At 43.8% G+C, this 18,996-nt stretch overlaps 1 protein-coding gene across 1 annotated transcript; it reads right to left on the minus strand.

Moving 5' to 3' along the window:
- Window positions 1–11: 11 nt before the first annotated feature.
- Window positions 12–9,238, minus strand: Tomm20l (translocase of outer mitochondrial membrane 20 like). The gene is made up of 4 exons (XM_057783373.1): window positions 9,103–9,238; window positions 8,941–8,984; window positions 4,595–4,676; window positions 12–181 (listed from the first exon to the last, which is right to left on the minus strand). Exons 1-4 carry the CDS (start codon window positions 9,236–9,238, stop codon window positions 12–14), a joined length of 432 nt encoding a protein of 143 aa, XP_057639356.1.
- Window positions 9,239–18,996: the final 9,758 nt, after the last annotated feature.

Raw genomic sequence — 18,996 nt, forward strand, 5'->3', positions numbered from 1 at the left:
TATATAATGTTTCACAGGATAATTAAGTATGTGCTCACCTGGCAGATAAGGGGAATTTTGTACAGTAGCATCTGAAATACTTCAGGAGGGAGTGTGTGTTTGTAAAACGTCAGAAGTTCCTTGGGTTGCCCACACACTAAAAGGGCATTGGTGAGATGTTCAACCCCCATTCCGTGCTCTCCTGAAACAGATTGGTACAGGTTAAAGAAATTGAAAACAAAAAAAGAAAAAAATTGAAAGGGTTATTGTTTTTAATAATTACGGGGAGTGGTCTGTGCATGTGTGTGTGTGTGTGTGTACACGAGTACAAAGCCTGTAGTGGCCAGAAAAGAAGCCTGATTTCCTGGAACTAGTTTTGTTTAGAAGTGGGGTCTTTATGTAGTCCTGGCTTGCTATGTAGATCAGGCTGACCTCAAACTCACAGAGATCCTCCTGCCTCTGCCTCCTGAGTGTTGGGATAAAAGATGTGCACCGCCACACCCGACCTTCTGGAACTGGAGTTACAGATGGTTGTGAGGCACCTGATGTAAATGTTGGTTGGGACTAGAACTCTTAGGGGCTAACTAGTGTTCTGTTTGTAACAGAACAATAGGCGCTCCAACTGCTGATCATCTCTCCAGACTTTAGGCAAAATTTTAATACTCTTTAAAATGTATATTCTACAAATTACGAAGAAAGCAGCAAGCATTAAAACGTAAATACGTATCAGCCAAGTGGTGGCACACTTCTTTATTCCCAGCACTCGGGAGGCAGAGGCAGACGGATCTCTGTGGGTTCGAGGCCAGCCTGGCCTACAAGAGCTAGTTCGAGGACAGGCTCCAAAGCTTAAAAAAAAAAAAAAAACTAATGGCTATGATGAGTAAAGAGCACTGGTGGGGGCACTAGACATCTGAATAATTTATTAGATTACACAGGTGACTCAGTTCAGATGTACACACTTGCACTGGGAATGCTCTGTCTGGGGCATGGAGGGTGGCCATGCAAGCTTTTTAATCTTGTAGTCTTCATTAGTATGAGGTAGACCATCCATGTCTGGTAAAGTATGAGAGATGGAACATCTGGTGTTTATTTTTTTTCTTTTTAATTTATTTATTTATTAAAGATTTCTGCCTTCTCCCCGCCACCACCTCCCATTTGCCTCCCCCTCCCCCACTCAAGTCCCCCTCCCTCGTCAGCCCGAAGAGCAATCAGGGTTCCCTGCCCTGTGGGAAGTCCAAGGACCACCCACCTCCATCCCGGTCTAGTAAGGTGAGCATCCAAACTGCCTAGGCTCCCACAAAGCCAGTACGTGCAGTAGGATCAAAAACCCATTGCCATTGTTCTTGAGTTCTCAGTAGTCCTGGTGTGTTTATTTTTTAAATGTATTTGATGTGTACAGGTGTTGTCTGTATGTGTGATAGCTCCTTGGGAATAAAATGTGATAAAAATATGTAGTTTTGTGATAGCACCATAGAAGTTCTACAATAATTCATCAGTTCTGAGGCATCATTATTAGAGAATGTCATTGTTGTCACATGAACACTGAAGAGTACTTGGTATAGTCTACTGCATGCCTAGGCCTAGCATGTACATACAGTGTACGCTCGTGCAGTAAGCTCTTAACAGAAACAACCTGACATTTTCCCCCTTTGACTTAAAATTACAATTCAAATTATAACTCCTCACATCTTCAATAAAAGCTAAACTTGGGAGGTTTTGTCCGTTTTAATTTCCCCATGTCCAGGAAGAATCCAGGTGGTTCTATGTGAATGTCTCACCTTCGTGCAGTAGCGGGATTTGAACTTAAGTTCACCACTTAGCTACACTCAGTGCACAGTTAGCAAGTGCCCTAACTTATGCACCCCTAGTTTATACAGTTTGAGGACTCCTATTTAGGAAAAGAACATAGAATTATGAATAAAAAGATTGCAGGGGCTGGAGAGATGGCTCAGTGGTTAAGAGCATTGGTTGTTCTTCCAGAGGTTATGGGTTTAATTCCCAGCACCCACATGGCAACTCACACATATACACATGCAGGCAAAATGCCAGTGCACATTAAATCTTTTTTTTTTTTTTTTTTTTCCGAGACAGGGTTTCTCTGTAGCTTTTGGTGCCTGTCCCGGAACTAGCTCTTGTAGACCAGGCTGGCCTCGAACTCACACAGATCCGCCTGCCTCTGCCTCCCAAGTGCTGGGATTAAAGGCGTGCGCCACCACCGCCCGGCTCGAGACAGGCTTTCTCTGTGGAGATGTTTAGCATAACTTCCACTAGCTTATGTAGATTTACTCTTGTTATATCATCATGTCAGTTCTGACTTCATTAAAGTTGAATTTTAGTTTATTTAAAAATGACTATCTGAGGGCTGGAGAGGTGGCTCAGAGGTTAAGCACACTGGCTGCTCTTCCAGAGGTCCTGAGTTCAATTCCCAGCAACCATATAATGGCTCGTAACCATCTGTAATGAGATCTGGTGCCCTCTTCTGGTGTGGAGGTGTACATGCAGGAGGAATATTGTATACATAATAAATCTTTGAAAAAAAATGACTATCCGAGGCCAGGCGGTGGTGGCTGGCGCACGCCTTTAATCCCAGCACTTGGGAGGCAGAGACGGGTGGATCTCTGTGAGTTCAAAGCCAACCTGGTCTACAAGAGCTAGTTCCAGCTCCAAAGCTACAGAGAAACCCTGTCTCATAAAATGAAAAAAAAAAAAAAATGACTATCTGGAGGCTGGAGAAATGGTGGTTAAGAGCAGTGGCTTCTCTTCCAGAGGACCTCGGTTGAATTCCCAGCACCCACACAGTGACTCAGCCTTTGGTAACTCCAGTTCAGATCCGACTCCCCTTCTGTCCTTCGAGGTGTGGCGCGTGCAGATATAAGTAAATTAAAAAGAAAAAAACAGGTGATGTGATACGCAGAGAGGTTGCAAAACTTGAGGAAAATAACGTACTGATAGTTTGTGATCTAACAGAGCTTGCCTGAAGCTCAGAGTTTAGAGCTAAGCCAACAGTTACCCATAGAGGCCAGACAGTGGTGGCATACACCTTTAATCCCAGAGCTCAGGAGAAAGAGGGATCTCTGTGAGTTCAAGGCCACACTGAGCTACAGGAGATTGAATCTGTCTAAAAGAGACTGAGTTCACACAAAAGTGATCCCAGCCATGAGATTGACTCTGTCTAAAAGAGAAACAGAACTAACACAAAGGTGATCCCAGCACTTGGGATCCCACACCTTTAATTCGGGCTGAGCATTGGTAGAAGTAAGTACTCTAGTGATTGGCTACTCTGCTGCTCTGATTGTTCAGCATTAACCCTGTATCTGATTCCAGGTTTTTATTATTAAGAACAATTAGAATTCATGCTACAGAAAATACATTTTACTTAATAAATGTAAAGCTTACCCTCCATCACTATCAGTTATCCATTATCTATGACTCAGCACCAAAATTAAGAAAGCATTGCTACATACACTGTTAGTATAGAGCACATATCACCTACCGTCACTAACAATATTGAGATCTCAGGTGCTTCCAGAATTAGGGAAAAGTTAAAGCAAGTGGTCATGAAGTATAGGTGCCTCTTGGCTCCACACTAAGTATAAAGCTTGACTATCCTGTAGCTCACTAGGTAGGTCAAGTTGTCCTTGAACTCAGAGAAATCCTCCTGCCTCTCCCTGCCAAACTCAGGATTAAAAGCACGCATCACCATCCCTGGTGGGAAAGTTTTTATAATGTCTTTTAGGTGATCTTTTGGAGACACTAGCCCAATCTAGCCTCAAATTCACTGGTATTCCAGCTCTGCCTCTGGAGTTCTGAGATTACAAGTGTGTTCTACCATACTCAGCTTAAGTTTTGATTCTCAGTATTTGATAATTTAGGAATTTCATTTACTGAGAGTTTTTTAAAAAGATTTATTGTGTATACAGTTCCACTTGCATGTATGCCTGAAGATCAGAAGAGGGCACCAGATTATATTACAGATGATTGTGAGCCACTATGTAATTGCTGAGAATTAAACTCAGGACCTTTGGAAGAGCAGCCAGTGCTCTTAACCACTGAACCGTCTCGCCAGTCCCCTCATTTACTGAGATATTTAAATGAAGTTAAGCTTTTTGATATTTGTCTTGGTTTCCCTATTGACATACTTTTCAGGTTCAACATAGCAATGCTAATTCTAACATGGAGGTGGGGACAGTAACGCCAAGACAAGATTCGGAGACAACTTCTTACAACTGCAGTGAGTTGGTTACCACGTCTAGCCAGTTTACTTGATACTAGATACTAACCAGTGTTTCCTTCTTACTCTCCCTTTCTATGTAATAGTCCAGGCTAGCCTCAAACTCAATCCTCCTGCCTCTGCCTCTCAAGTACTGGGTTTGTAAGCATATGCCACCATGCCTAGCTAATTAAATAGTTTTCTGAAGAAAAATGATTTTAAAATTTACAAACTACCTGGATGTGGTGGCACATGTCTTTAATCCCAGCTCTTGAGAGGCAAGTAGATCTCTGAGTTTGAGGCTAGCATGATCTACAAAATGAGTTCCAGAACAGACAGGGCTACATAGTGAGACCCTGGTGGAAAAACAACGAACAAAAAAACTTAGAATGTTTTTATTCTTACCTCTAGCTAAACAAAGTTTTCCCATTTGCACCTCTTGCAAAAAAAATTCTTGTAGTTTCTCCTTCTTTGCTGGATCCCATAACTAAAGGATTTATAAAATATATAACGATGAGTAATGAATGTAAGGTACATAGTTACTGTAAAATTAATCTTTAAAGTATCTCTTAACAAATAAAACACACATTTAAAAAAGAAGTGCCTCTTAGGCCAGGCTGGTGGACATATCTCAGCACTTGGGAGGCTGAGGCAGGTGATGGAACTTTGTGTTCAGAATGTTCCAGACCAGCCAACAGTACAAGATGAGGTTCTATCTTAAAGATAAAGAACATAAAAGACACCTCTGATCTCTAAATCCCATGGGTGACAAATGTTTCTCTAATCAATTTCTCAAAAGGAGTTGCACAACTTCAGGCAGCAAGAAAAAAGCGCAGCATCAGTTAGGTTGAGATGCCCACCTTTTAGTAGCCCTGCCTTTAATAGCAGACCTTGATATTGACACAATGTAGGGTTGTTTTGTTTTGTTTTGTCTTTTTTGGGGGGTTGTTGTTTTGTTTTTTGAGACAGAGTTTCTCTGTTTAGCTCTGGCTGTCTTAAACCTATAGACCAGGCTGGCCTCGAGCTGAGTGCTGGGATAAAGGCATGCACACCATTGCTGAACTCCCACGTTGCTTTTTCAGACAGGGATTCGCCTATCTCTACTTCCCCAAGCACTGGCATTTTAGGTACATGCCACCACAACCATTTCTATTGTTCTTGATTTTTTTGTTTGTCAGTGTAGGTTTTGGGGCTCCAACTTGGGTCCTCACACTTCCTCGGTGAACTCTACTGAGTGTTCTCCCTGCCCTTTTCAGGCAGACCTTGAACTCACAACCCTCCTGCCTAAGATCCCTAAGTGCGGTAAGTGCGATAGGATTGCAGACATGCCCACCGCATACAGCTGACCTCTGTCTGCACTCTCCTTTCTCCTGGCCATAGGTAAGTCTAACGAGCTGGGCCAGTGGAGCATGGGCAGGAAAGCAAGGTCCTGGTGTGAGGGGAAAGGAAACTCCAGCAGAGAGAGGGGCGAAGAGAGAGTATTTCTTTTGGTTTATGCATCTACACAATGAAAAGGTTATTTTAACAATTATGTGAAAAAAATCTGAAAGTCCTGCTTCTTCATCTATCGTACTTCAAGTCATTTGGGTTTTCATTATTTCTAATGCAGACTTGCTTTTCTGTCTCTAACCCTCCACCTGCCCATCTCATCTCCCATATTGACACCATAGTTGTCTTTTTAAAAAAGAAATCAGCCAAGCAATGGTGGTGCACGCCTTTAATCCCAGCATTCAGGAGGCAGGGGCAGGTGGATCTCAGTGGGTTTGAGGCCAGCCTGGTCTACAGAACTAGTTCCAGGACCGCTAGGGCTGTTGCACAGAGAACCCTGTCTTGAAAAACAAAACAAAAGGGTAATTATGGGGCTGCAGAGATGGCTCAGCAGTTAACACTGACTGCTCTTCCAGAGGACTCGGGTTCAATTCCCAGCACCCACATGGCAGCTCACAACTGTATCTCCAGAATCCAACACCCTCACAGACATGCAAGCAGGTAAAACATCAATGCACACAAAATAAAAGTAAATGTTTTTTTTAAAATGTAATCATGCCAGGTGGTGGTGGCGCACGCCTTTAATCCCAACACTCGGGAGACAGAGGCAGGTGGATCTCTGAGTTTGAGGCCAGCCTGGTCTACAAGAGCTAGTTCCAGGACAGGCTTCAAAGCTACAAGGAAACCCTGTCTCGAAAAAAAACAAAATAAAATAAAAAGGTTATCACAATAATTCTCTGAAATAAGTTACCACCACAACTGTTTCCCAAAAGAAAAATGTATGGACTTTTCAGTTAGTCATTCAAAGTCTTCCAAGATGACACCAGAATTCCACTCAGCTGTTTCTCCCTACAGCATGCCGTGGGTACTGCCGCTTCCCATTTGTCTTACTGTACTCGTACAAGTGGACAAATACAATGTGCCAGATGCTGTTCTGGATACAAGTCAATGAAGGATAAACACAGACAAGGCTGTGAGAAGCCTACTCTAATAATAAGAATCTAAGGGTTTGCCGGGCGGTGGTGGCGCACGCCTTTAATCCCAGCACTCGGGAGGCAGAGGCAGGCGGATTGCTGTGAGTTCGAGGCCAGCCTGGTCTACAAGAGCTAGTTCCAGGACAGGAACCAAAAACTACGGAGAAACCCTGTCTCGAAAAATCCAAAAAAAAAAAAAAAAAAAAAAAAAAAAAAAAAAAAAAAAGAATCTAAGGGTTTTGTTTCTCTGGATTTTTCTTTCTTTTATTCTTTAAAAATGCCTAGAAATCAGCACTGGCTTCCTACTAAGTCTGGATCCGTAGCCTGGGCTTCAGAGCAAGTCCTCTCAGGTTCTGTTCTACTTAGCCCAGCTTTACCAGACAGTTCTGCATGGTGATCCCTTTCCAAGCTGACTTAGTGATCAGGCCTGGCATATTCCCTGTTTTGCATCGTTATGTGTGTGTAGCACCTTCAGTCCTAAAGGCATCCCTGATACCATGCTCCGGATTCAGTATCATTCCAGACTCGGCAACAACCCCAAAGCTTTATGCAGAAAAATTTCATTTTCCAAAACAGCCAGTCACAACAATATTCCCAATCTTAGCATCTCCTTTCAGAACGCTGTCTTTCTGTCATGTGCTGGAGTCTATTCCTCCCTGCTTGAAACGGAGCCGTCCTCGGGGCCGTGAGAAGAGGCATTACGTGGCAGCTCTCCTAACTGCATGCTCTCCAGCACACCGCTGTTCTGTGTTCAATGCATGTCGAGTATCTGTGCCTGCCTGCTTACCCCCGACAACCCAAACCACTTGCCCTAAGTAAACACCCAGCATCAACTGACAAACAAGGACGACTGGCTCACCACATCGCCCTGGAGCCCGCCTCGCCACAGCCGAGTAGAGCAAAGGTGTCATCCCCCCACCAAACCTGCTCAAACTGCAGATCCAGAAGCCAAGGATCATTTTACAGACACTAAGCTTAACCAAACCGAATAGCGCTGTACTGATTCCACACTGAGAAAGCTGTCTTTCTCTAGGATCCTGTTACATGCGCTGGCTTTGTCCACTGCCTTGCTTTGGGGTTCTTACACCGCTGTTATTATCTCTGCCAGTCCTACCTTAGTGTCTCATAATTGGACCTTAAATAGGTTCCAGGCCTGAAAGATGATTAGGTATTCTTGCAATTTTGGGTTCATGGGAGTTAACTAAAGCTAAGTCAATAACCAACATGACCGAATTCTTTTTAGAAATTATCAGTGGGGGTGGGACTGAAGAGATGGCTCCGTGGTTAAGAGCACCGGCTGCTCTTCTTAGGACCAAAGTTCATTTCCTGGCATCGACATGGCAGCTCACAACCTTCTGTGACTCCAGCCCCAGGGGATCAGATGCCTTCTTCTGACCCCTATAGGCACCAGGTATGTATGTAATGTATAGACATACGTGGCCGGAAAAGCATCCATACATATGAAAGTTAAAAAGAGAAATATAAGATGACCAATCCAGGAGAGTGAACCGGCTCCGCAGTAAAAGCACTGTCAGCCAAACCTGGCCCCGAGTAGACGCCTGGGACCCAATGGACCCCTCAAGCTGTGTTCTGACTTTCATATGTGGGTCACCCTCTCCCTCTGTCAACAAAAAACAAAAAACTAGTCAGTCATATTCCTTGTTGACTGGCTGTGAGGATATGGGAAGGTCCAAGTCTCTCTTCTTTCTTTCAAGTAAAAAGAAGAAACATTTATTTTACAGATGCCTTTCTGTTGTGGTGGTGGTTTGTTGGCCCAGGCTAACCTCGAACTCCTTTTTCCAGTCTCAGCCTCCCAAGCACACGTGTGCACCAGGCCCTGTTCATACTTTAAAAAACAAAACAAATGTACAAAAAAACTACGTTGTTTTGTTTGTGTATGGGTATTTTGCCAGCACGTATATCATTGATCATGCGCATTCCTGGTGCCTCTTGGGGGTCAGAAGAGGGTGTTGGATCCGCTGGACTGGGTTACAGATGGCGTCTGTGAGCCATCATGTAGGCGGTAGGAATCAAATTCGGACCCTCTGCAAAGGCAGCCAGCGCTCTCAACCACTGAGCCGTCTCTCCAGTCCCTCATACTGTGTCCTTATCAGACCCACTTTGCCCTCCTTTGCTTCCACTTTGTAAATAAATAAATAAATAAATAAATAAATAAATAAATAATAAAATAGAATAAAACGATTAAAACTTTGGAAAGTAGGTGTCCGGCACTGGCAGGACTCTCCCTGGGCTTCTAGAAGGCTCTTTGGCGGGTCTGTTGCACTTCACCTGCCTGGCCTGCGCCTGGGTCTTGGGCTGTCCAGCTCTTCTCTCTGCAAACACAGGCATGAGCTGGCTGGGAGCCGAGAGGCATAGGTTGGAGTGCCCGGGACGCCGGCTTGGGGACCTCCCCGGGCTCGGCCGCCCGCCCTCGGTCCCGCAGTCACTCACGGTCCCGCTGGCAGCGCCGGATCGCCAGGTCTCTGCGCCGCCTTCGGTCTAGGTAGACGCAGTAGCTGAGCAGGGCGACAACACCACCCGCTGCCAGGGCCGCCAGGAGGCCGAAGCCAAGGCGGACGCTGGGCATTGGGCTGCCCGGCGAGCGTTGGGCGCGGGCCGGCCACGCAAGAGCAAACCCGGGGTCCCGAACCCAGGGCCGCATGACTTGGAATTCCGAGACTTCTCCAGACAAGACCCATTTCCGCGGCAGGGGCATACCCACGTACTTTAGCTGCTTGAGTTTCCCTTGTGCTTCAATTGGTCCCAGGACAGCGCGGGTTATCTCAGGCCAGCCCTAGTCAGTGCTAGCCAGTCTGGTCTCCTGGATGCCTGGAGCACTGGCAATCCAAGTTCTCCATCCACCGTAAGTCAGGAGGGAAAAGATTCAGAATCAATAGTCTAGGAGACAACAAGCAAGCAAACAAAATTGTTATTCTGCTCGTGCTTTTTTATATATTTGTTTTATTTAGTAAACATAACAAAATAGTCAGATTTTGCCCCAAATATCATAACCCAGATAAAGACAAAAAACTAAATTTTGTTTTTTCTTTTTACAAATATGAATGGGTGCTTTGCCTGAATGTATGTGTGCCATGATCCCAATAACAGTCTGGTCATCTTCAAACTAAGATTGTATAACTAGTAGATCCCAAAGCATGGTTCTACACTGCATACTAGCTGTCCCGTTCAACAGCTCCAAAGAAACGGCTGATACACAAGGAACTACACATATCTAAAGTATACAACTAGGTAAGTTCTGACATCCATCTACAGCCTGAAACTATCACTAAAACCAAGAGAGCAGTCACATCCACTGCTTGCATGGTGCCACCTCCTTCAGTCCTGATATTCTGTAATTTGTGGCAGCCGCTAGTTCAGTGGTTCTCAACCTGTGGGTCGCGAACCCTTTGGGAGTTGAACGACCCTTTCACAGGGTCACCTAAGACCATTGGAAAGCACAGATATTTACATTACAATTCATAACAGCAGCAAAACAATAGTTATAAAGGAGCCACAAAAATAAATTACGGGGGCTGGAGAGATGGCTCAGTGGTTAAGAGCACTGCCTGCTCTTCCAAAGGTCCTGAGTTCAATTCCCAGCAACCACATGGTGGCTCACAGCCATCTGTAATGAGATCTGGTGCCCTCTTCTGGCCTGCAGGAATGCATACAGGCAGAACACTGTAAATAAATAAATAAAATCTTAAAAATAAATAAATAAATTACGGTTGGACTTTTTTACCAACGCTTGAGTAAGATTAGCTATAATCCAAATAACAAATACTTCGCCGTGGTGGCCAGTATGATAAGCTACAGCATTCATTGGTTACAAACAGTGCTACAACTTGTCCGTGTCCTTTTCGATATACAATGATAATTACTACAGAATTCCTAAAAGTGGGCTACTTTGATAAAGGTCTATGTGCACTTGAAGTGTCAGCAAGATAATTACCCAAATCCCTACCAAATACTTACATGCTCTCGTCATCATGGAAAAGATTTCAGGAAATGCCAACTAGAATTCTGCATACCCTTTGACCTATACATTCCAGTTTCATAAATTTATGCTACCAGATTTTTTGTAATTGATGAAGTTGGAAACAAGAATCTCAAAATTGTGAAGTAACTACCAACCAACAGGAAATGCTGTTTGCCCACAGCAGATGATCCAGTGAAAACAGGTAGCATTAGATCAGTGACCAGAGCGATGAGGTGACACCGCCAGCAGGGGGCACTGTCCACACATCTGGGTCCCTTCTGGTGGCTGCTGGCTCCTGGGCAGTTGGCAGGTGTCTCTCTTCATCAGCACCTTCAAAGTTCTATGACAGGCTGAATGTTGGTCTACTCATGGGCACCGCTGTCTCCATCTTCCTGTGGCCCCACTCCATCAAACAACATAATGATGTTGTACAGTATGATGGAAGAAATGGATTGGAAGCAGCTTCGGAAGCAGTAACGGAGTGTGCCGTGTATAGTGACCAGAGCAGTTCCTCTGCAGCCACTGACCCACCAAGCTGTGAATGGAAAGTTGGATGCGAATATATTAGAACAAGTCAGGCCTTCTGTCATCTTCACTAATGATAAAAACAACGTAAAAACACTATCTATTGATGTTTACTTATTTTTGTATGTGTGTGTGCACATGATTGTGCCAAGGTGTTGGTGTGAAGGTCAGAGCTGTTGGGTCTCTCCTTCACCCTGTGAATCCCAGGATCCAGCTCAGGTTGTCAGCCTTGGTGGCAAGCATGTTTACCTACTGAGCCATGGCCGTGGACCTTACTGGTGTTTTTCAAAAGTTACTGTGTTTTTTATTTCAACTTTGGTATATTTTTATTCACAACGCAAAAGACATGAAAGTAAATCCATCAAGATGTGAAGAGTGGTGATTTCTGGACCAGCGAGGCAAGCTAGCACAGTGAGTCGGTGTACCATTCAAAACACCATGAAAACGTTAACAGATGATCTAAATTTTACCCTCCCCATCAATCAAGTTTTGATGTCATCATATTTTAGCATTTGACAGTTTAAAAGGAAAACTATCTATTCTATAACTTCCTATATAAATAATAGGAAGTAACAAGAAATTAAAAGATAAAAATTGGCTGTGCTTAGTGATTCATGCTTGTAATCCCAGCATTTGCAAAGATGAGGCAGGAATTTGAGTTTAAAACTACAGGGCTACACAGTGAAGACCTGTCTCAAGAAAGAAAGATGGCTCAAAGGGTAAGAATCCTTGCTGTGGAAGTGGGAAGACCTGAGTTGGGATCGTAGTGCCCACAGAGAAAGCTGGACAGGGTAGCGTGTGCATCCGTAGCACCATGTAGGGGCAGAAGGCAGGAATGATTGCTAGGGCTTGCTGGCCACCAACCTAGGTTCAGGCCGAGAGACCAGGTGTCAAAGGAAGAAAGCAGACACAGCAGGACCCAGGAGGATCTTCTCTGGCCTCTGTACACATATACACACAAGGACACACATATGCATACACTACACATACACACAGAAGAAAACAAAGCCAACGAGCCCCAAACAACGAACCTAACTAGCACCTAATGATAGCATGGCAATTCTTCCTGCACCTCAAGAGCTCAGGCTGCCGACATTCTGATGCATAGAGGGTCCTGGTCTAGCAAACTGTCTTTCCTAAGAAAGGAAGCCAAAGAGCAGGGGGGAGGAATGAATGTATTTAAGCCCAGCAGTCAGAAGGCAGAGGCAAGAGGATGTCTGTCAGTTCAAGACCAGCCCTGGCCTCCATAGTGAGTTCCAGGATAGTAGGGCTATGTAGAGAGGTCCTACCTCAAAAAACTAAAAAGTAACGCTAGCCACTGGGAACAAATAATGAATTTGGAAGTCAGGAGAAATGGCTTGAGCTCAGTTCTGTTATTTATTACTGTCTGGACAACTTGGAACCTGTTTTCTCATCTTTCAAAACAAAACAGCAATGCTCTCATATAACTGAGATAGTATAGCATGTCTCTCCACTGGGAATTGCGCATCAGGCAAGCACTCTACCTCTGAGCGAGTGCGTGTGGACTTTGACTCGCCGGCTGCATTCACTCCCCTCCAGTTATTTTCATCTTCCCGTTAACCGTTTCCCTGGGTCTTTAAACAGTTAAATCCATGTGCATGGCTGCCTTGAGTCACCCCCTGTTGTTTTAACTGAACGTGACCAACTGGGTCATTTTAAAAGGTTTATTCAACCAAAGATCTACAGCACAGGCGGCTCACTGATCCAGTTCATATCCAATGAGCATCGTGTGTTAGAAGGGAACTGGTGATACCCAGGTGATAGAAGGCACAAGAAAAAGCCAGGCCAGGGTAGCGGTGGAGGTGGAGTACACAGGAATGGAGAGGAATGGGGGAGTGGGTGAGGGCGCAGGGGTGGGGGGTGTGCACACACACGGATGCATGCTTTAAACCAACATTTCTAAGACTCACTTTAAGGATAACACCTTAAATCCATGAACGGTTAGACTTGTCGATTGCAGAGTCAGTCACCTGGAAAAGATCCCATTTGGTCAGTGTCCTGAGCACTGGGATTTCAGGCTCATCCCTACACGAGCAGCTGTGGTGCCACGTGTTAATACTTCTCGGAGAATTGATCTCACCGTCTGATTGGCTGTGGACATTCAAACTGGAGCAATAGTAAAGCCCAGAGAGGAACAGCGTCAGCACTCAGCTTATCACATTTTACAGTCACTCGGCTTTGTTCTGCATTGGGGTTGTGTGCTGAGTGGCAGGCAAATGCCCTGAATCTGTTCCTCCATGCCTTTCCTTTGCTCCACTACCTTGAATTTGGTATTCGTTTCTTCTCATAAGTATATACACACACACGTGCATATAAGTATATATAATTATACTCAATAAAATATCACATATACTTTCTCCAAACATTATATATGTACATGTTATAATACATATCATACACATACACATTATAATATGCATGTTACGATGTATATTATATGTGCATATTGATATATGCAGATATATTACAATCTATACATAGACATAGATATTATATTTGGAGACAGGTTTCAGGTCGACCAGGCTGACCTCATATTATGTGGCCAAGGATGAACTTGAGCTCTGATCTTCCTGCCCACATCCAAGTGCAGAGATGACAAGCATGTATCATGTTAGTCTCCCACTCCTGTTCTACGATTATACACACAAAAATCAATGTATTTTGAATATTCAAATTTCATTAAAATTATGTATTTTAGACATAGTTTGACAACTTGCTTTTCCTGACTTGCCTAGGAGGTTTAAAATCCATGTTGTCATATTAAGCTTGTTCATTATTTTAACTGTTCTGTAGTATTGCCTTTAACTAATGCCATGTCTTATTGATCCGCTCTCTTTACTAATTGGTTCCCTTGGGGATAGAGTGTAGCTTAGTGACAGAGGGTATGCCCAGCATGCACAAGCCCTCGTGTCCAATCCCTAGCACCAGAAAAAAAAAAAAAAAAAAAAAAAAAAAAAAGAGGGAGGCTCCCATCAGTACAAAACCCTTAGTATTTGCAAAGTCTGTGGATCCTGAGCACACAGTTTTCCTCAGGGTATACATGGGGTTCTCTTCTCTTTACTACTTTCAAGTCAAAACCGATGGGTTAATTTATATTTGCATAAGCAGCATAAAGAACTTCCAACAGGGTTGGGTATGCTTTAATCTCAGCAATCTGAGGCAGAGGCAGGTGGATCTCTGTGAGTTCAAGGTCAGCCTGGTCTACAGAATGAGTTCCAGGACAGGTTCCAAAGCTCCAGAGAAACCTGTCTCAAAAAACCAAAGAAAGAAAAAAAAAAAAAAAAAAAAGAAAGAAAGCTTCCAACATGTGAAGGTGCTTGTCACTAACATCTCACATATGACATCACTGCATTAAGGAAATACACATTAGAAGCACAGTAACCCACCAGCATTAGAATAGCAAAAACAGCAACTACTCTTCCAAAATAACAACAAAAGACCCCTCACTCTGACAATTCAGTGAGACGAGGGTGCCGTACACAGGAAGTCCCTGCATACTGGCTGTGGGAATGCAAGAATGTCGGATGTCCTGAGAATGCACATCTAGATATTTACCCCCAGAACTGCAACTGTGTCTACAGAAAGATAAGAAGAAGAGTGGCCTAACTCATTTACAAAGACATGCCTTTGAGAAATAAGTTTTTTTTTTTTTTTTTTTTTTGGTTTTTCGAGACAGGGTTTCTCTGTGGTTTTGGAGCCTGTCCTGGAACTAGCTCTTGTAGACCAGGCTGGTCTCGAATTCACAGATCCGCCTGCCTCTGCCTCCCGAGTGCTGGGATTAAAGGCGTGCGCCACCACCGCCCGGCTGAGAAATAAGTTTTTAAAAATATTTATTTGTTTATTTATTTATTATGTATACAATATTCTGCTTGCATGTATGCCTGAAGGTCAGAAGAGGGCACCAAACCCCATTACAGATGGTTGTGAGCCACCATGTGGTTGCTGGGAATTGAACTCAGGACCTTTGGAAGAGCAGGCAATGCTCTTAACCTCTGAGCCATCTCTCCAGCCCAAGAAATAAGTTTTATGGCAGAGCAACTCTGGCCAGGGACGAAGAGGGACACCTTTGGAGGGCAGTTACCACCCAGAGGAACCTGAGGACACCCACATCCATCTCTCACACCCAGAGGACCCTGAGGACACCCGCAGCCATCTCTCACACCCAGAGAAACCTGAGGATACCCGCAGCCATCTCTCACACCCAGAGGAACCTGAGGACACCCGCAGCCATCTCTCACACTGTAACGAGACAGGGCCCATCTTGGGAATGGTGCTACTTCTAAAAACCAGGCGTGGCTTACATGCTGATTCATCCTTGGAACCAAGAGAAACTTCATCAATTTTGCTTTTGTATATGAGAGACCAAAAATGATCTCTTGGAGAACAGCAACGTAGAGAAGTGATACAAGACAGTGTACAGATAAAATACAAGCACCTAAATAAGTAGTATATTTTTTTGCAGGGGTCTGTTTACGTAGTTACTTGTGTGAAATTCAACTTTAATGGAGTAGCTCCTATTTTTATGTTTACCCTGGCAACTTAAAAATTACATTTATTCATTTAGTTATTATGTACTGAGGTCAGAAGCCAGGGAGTACCTACTCTCTTTTCACCATGTGGGCTCCAGGCATTGAACTCAGGGCATCAGGCTTGGTGGCAAACACCCGTACCAGGAAAGCAATCTCAGCAGCCCCTCATCTGGCAACTCGTAGCTGACAAAACTGTTAACTCAAATTATCTTGTTGGATGTAATTTAAGCCAATTACTTATACATACATTCATTTATTATACACAAAGTTTCCTTAAGCTTCACAACAGAGCTTTTTAAAATGAATTTTGCATGATAGAGTACAAAATGAACATAGCTTCATAATTATGTTAACTACAAATATTAAGATTATAAATACTGTTGTCAATTGTTTTAAAAGATGTATAATAGGTCTCTGTGAATGAAGACTATCTTGTGGCTGTCAACATGGAAAGTATCATAAGAATTTGGGGGGAAAAAGCAAGCAGAGTAACTGAGTATAGGGTACATACCTGGAGTTCCCAAGCTCAGAGGGTTATTTTGAATTCAAGGCCCTGTCTCAGGAGGTGTTTAATACTAGAACAAACTGTACTGTACTAAAGCACTGAGCATGTATTTGTCGGAAATTTTTTTATCAGCTCGAAACTCCTTCCCGAGCTGTTCAACACGATGACCAGTGCTATTATGCGCTGTCTTCCTGTAATGGAGTAAAACTTTAGGTCATTAATCAAATCTACTTTAATTCGTTCCATGGAGTTGATATTTCAGTACCATCATGCTATATAAAAAGATCTGGGGCCGGGCGGTGGTGGCACACGCCTTTAATCCCAGCACTCGGGAGGCAGAGGCAGGCGGATCTCTGTGAGTTCGAGGCCAGCCTGGTCTACAAGAGCTAGTTCCAGGACAGGAACCAAAAGCTATGGAGAAACCCTGTCTCGAAAAACCCAAAAAAAAAAAAAAAAAATGATCTGGGGCTGGAGAGATGGCTCAGCGGTTAAGAGCACCGATTCTTCTTCCAGAGGTCCTGAGTTCTATTCCCAGCAACCACATGGTGGCTAAAACCATCTATAATGAGATCTGGTGCCCTCTTCTGGGGTGCAGGTACATATGCAGGCAGAATGTTGTATATATAAGTAAATCTTAAAAAAAAAATCTTAAATGTCTGGTTTTCTGTATAAAGATCAACAACTGTTAGCCGGGCGGTGGTGGCGCACGCCTTTAATCCCAGCACTCGGGAGGCAGAGGCAGGCGGATCTCTGTGAGTTCGAGGCCAGCCTGGTCTACAAGAGCTGGTTCCAGGACAGGCTCCAAAGCCACAGAGAAACCCTGTCTCGAAAAACCAAAAACCAAAAAACAAGATCAACAACTGTTTAAAAGCAACCGAGTCATTTTTTTCTTTAGTAACTTTGGCTACTCTAGGCTAGAACTACGAGGTACACCTGTGACAGAGGAACACAGCAGGAAGCGACTGTCCAGGAGGGAAACTCACATGCACACGCAAGGTGAGATGTGCGGTCCAACAGACTGGAAGGCGATCAGATAGAAAAGACGGTGATGGACTCTGGGTTCAAAAGTCAGCAAAAAGCTTCCTGGCAAAGTGGCTGAGGCAACCCCGGGTGTCCAGGGCTGACACTGGAGAGGGAAAGAAGGGCAAGGCCGGAGCAAGGCCGGAGCGCCTGACCACTTCCTGTCTCAGGCTCTCACTGTGCCCCGGCTCTACTGACGTCTCCTCCCTGGCCCACTCAGAACACCATCCTATCCACACGGCTCTTCTCATCTCCCCGACCCATTCCCCTTCCTCCCTGGGACTCAGTTTAACTGAAGTTTTCTCTTCAAAGCCTTCCCAGACCATTCCAGCCTTAAAACTAGTCAGTGTCCACATTAGGATGTCCTGACAACAGCAACTTCATTATGTCTACCATACCTGCGGTCCTAGCACTCGGAAGGCGGAGGCTCGCTGTGAAATATTATTTTAACTGGGCAAAGAGGTGGCATTTGTTTGTGCTGTGTAAGATCACATTAACTATGTGTAAAAGTCTTTACGCTGTGTTTGTTTAATTATGTTAAGATGTGTTGCATTTGTGAAATTATATGAATTTAGCTGGGTAGAATAGTGCATGCCTGTCATCCTAGCATCTGGTAGGTAAAAGCAGGAGGACCAGAAATTCAAAGCCAGCCTCAGTTACAGCCAGTTTAAATTGCACTGTCCTGCATGCAACCCTACCTGAAAAAGCTGAAGAAAAAATGTATTTTAATTTAAAAGGTAATGTGATCTCACATAGTTCAGGAACCTCTGTATCTCTCACTTATGTGGCTGAGTCTTAGCATCATGATGTACTGTCTGACACACAGAAGATACTCCACAAATCGAATCAGTTCTGCTGTTTTTGCATGATGTTAAATATAGCACTGAAGCTTTGATAGGTATGTTAAATTATAGGGCCCATAAAGAAAGTATATAAACAAATGAATTCATATGGATTTCTATGATCTAAGCCAATTTTATAGATGTCATAATTCTTTTAAAATGTTCTCTTGGTAAAAGACTAGAAATTTAATAATAACAAAACAGTAATAGTACATAAAAGAATACAAATAGAGAAAGCTGCATTTTGAATTCCTTGATTTATAGATAGTACATTCCTTTTTATATGTCTTTATGCTTTTACTTCCTCAGTCACATGCAATAATCTACTCAAAGTTTAGAAAAACTCAAAATAAGCCCAGCATGTGTAAAGGTGTGCGCCACCACTGCCTGGCCACTTTTTCACTTTATTTTTTTGGAGACAGGGTTTTCCTGTGTAACAGTCCTAGTTGTCCTGGAACTAGCTTTTGTAGACCAGGCTGGCCTCGAACTCACAGGGGTTCACGTGCCTCTGCCTCCCGAGTGCTGGGATTAAAGGTGTGAGCTACCACCACTTGGCTTTCATTTTTATAAGTACAAGAAGCATTTTAAAAATTGAAGACTTGTGCCGGGTGGTGGTAGAGCACGCCTTTAATCCTAGCACTTGGAGGCAGAGGCAGGCGATCTCTGTGAGTGCGAGGCCAGCCTGGTCTACAAGAGCTAGCTAGTTCCAGGACAGGCTCCAAACCTACAGAGAAACTCTATCTTGAAAAACCAAAAACCCAAACCCAAAAACCAAAACAAAACATTGAAGAATGTACTGAAATGTTTAGGTGCACAGACTAACTTTCCAACTATAAGTTACTGGCATTAGGAAAAAATCAGTTAAAAGAAAACTAAAACTGTAAAGCCTATGTTTAAGAAACGCCCACTGGGCTCCGTTTTTAT

Source organism: Chionomys nivalis, chromosome 10 (genome assembly GCF_950005125.1).
Source record: "Chionomys nivalis chromosome 10, mChiNiv1.1, whole genome shotgun sequence".
NCBI lineage: Eukaryota > Metazoa > Chordata > Mammalia > Rodentia > Cricetidae > Chionomys > Chionomys nivalis.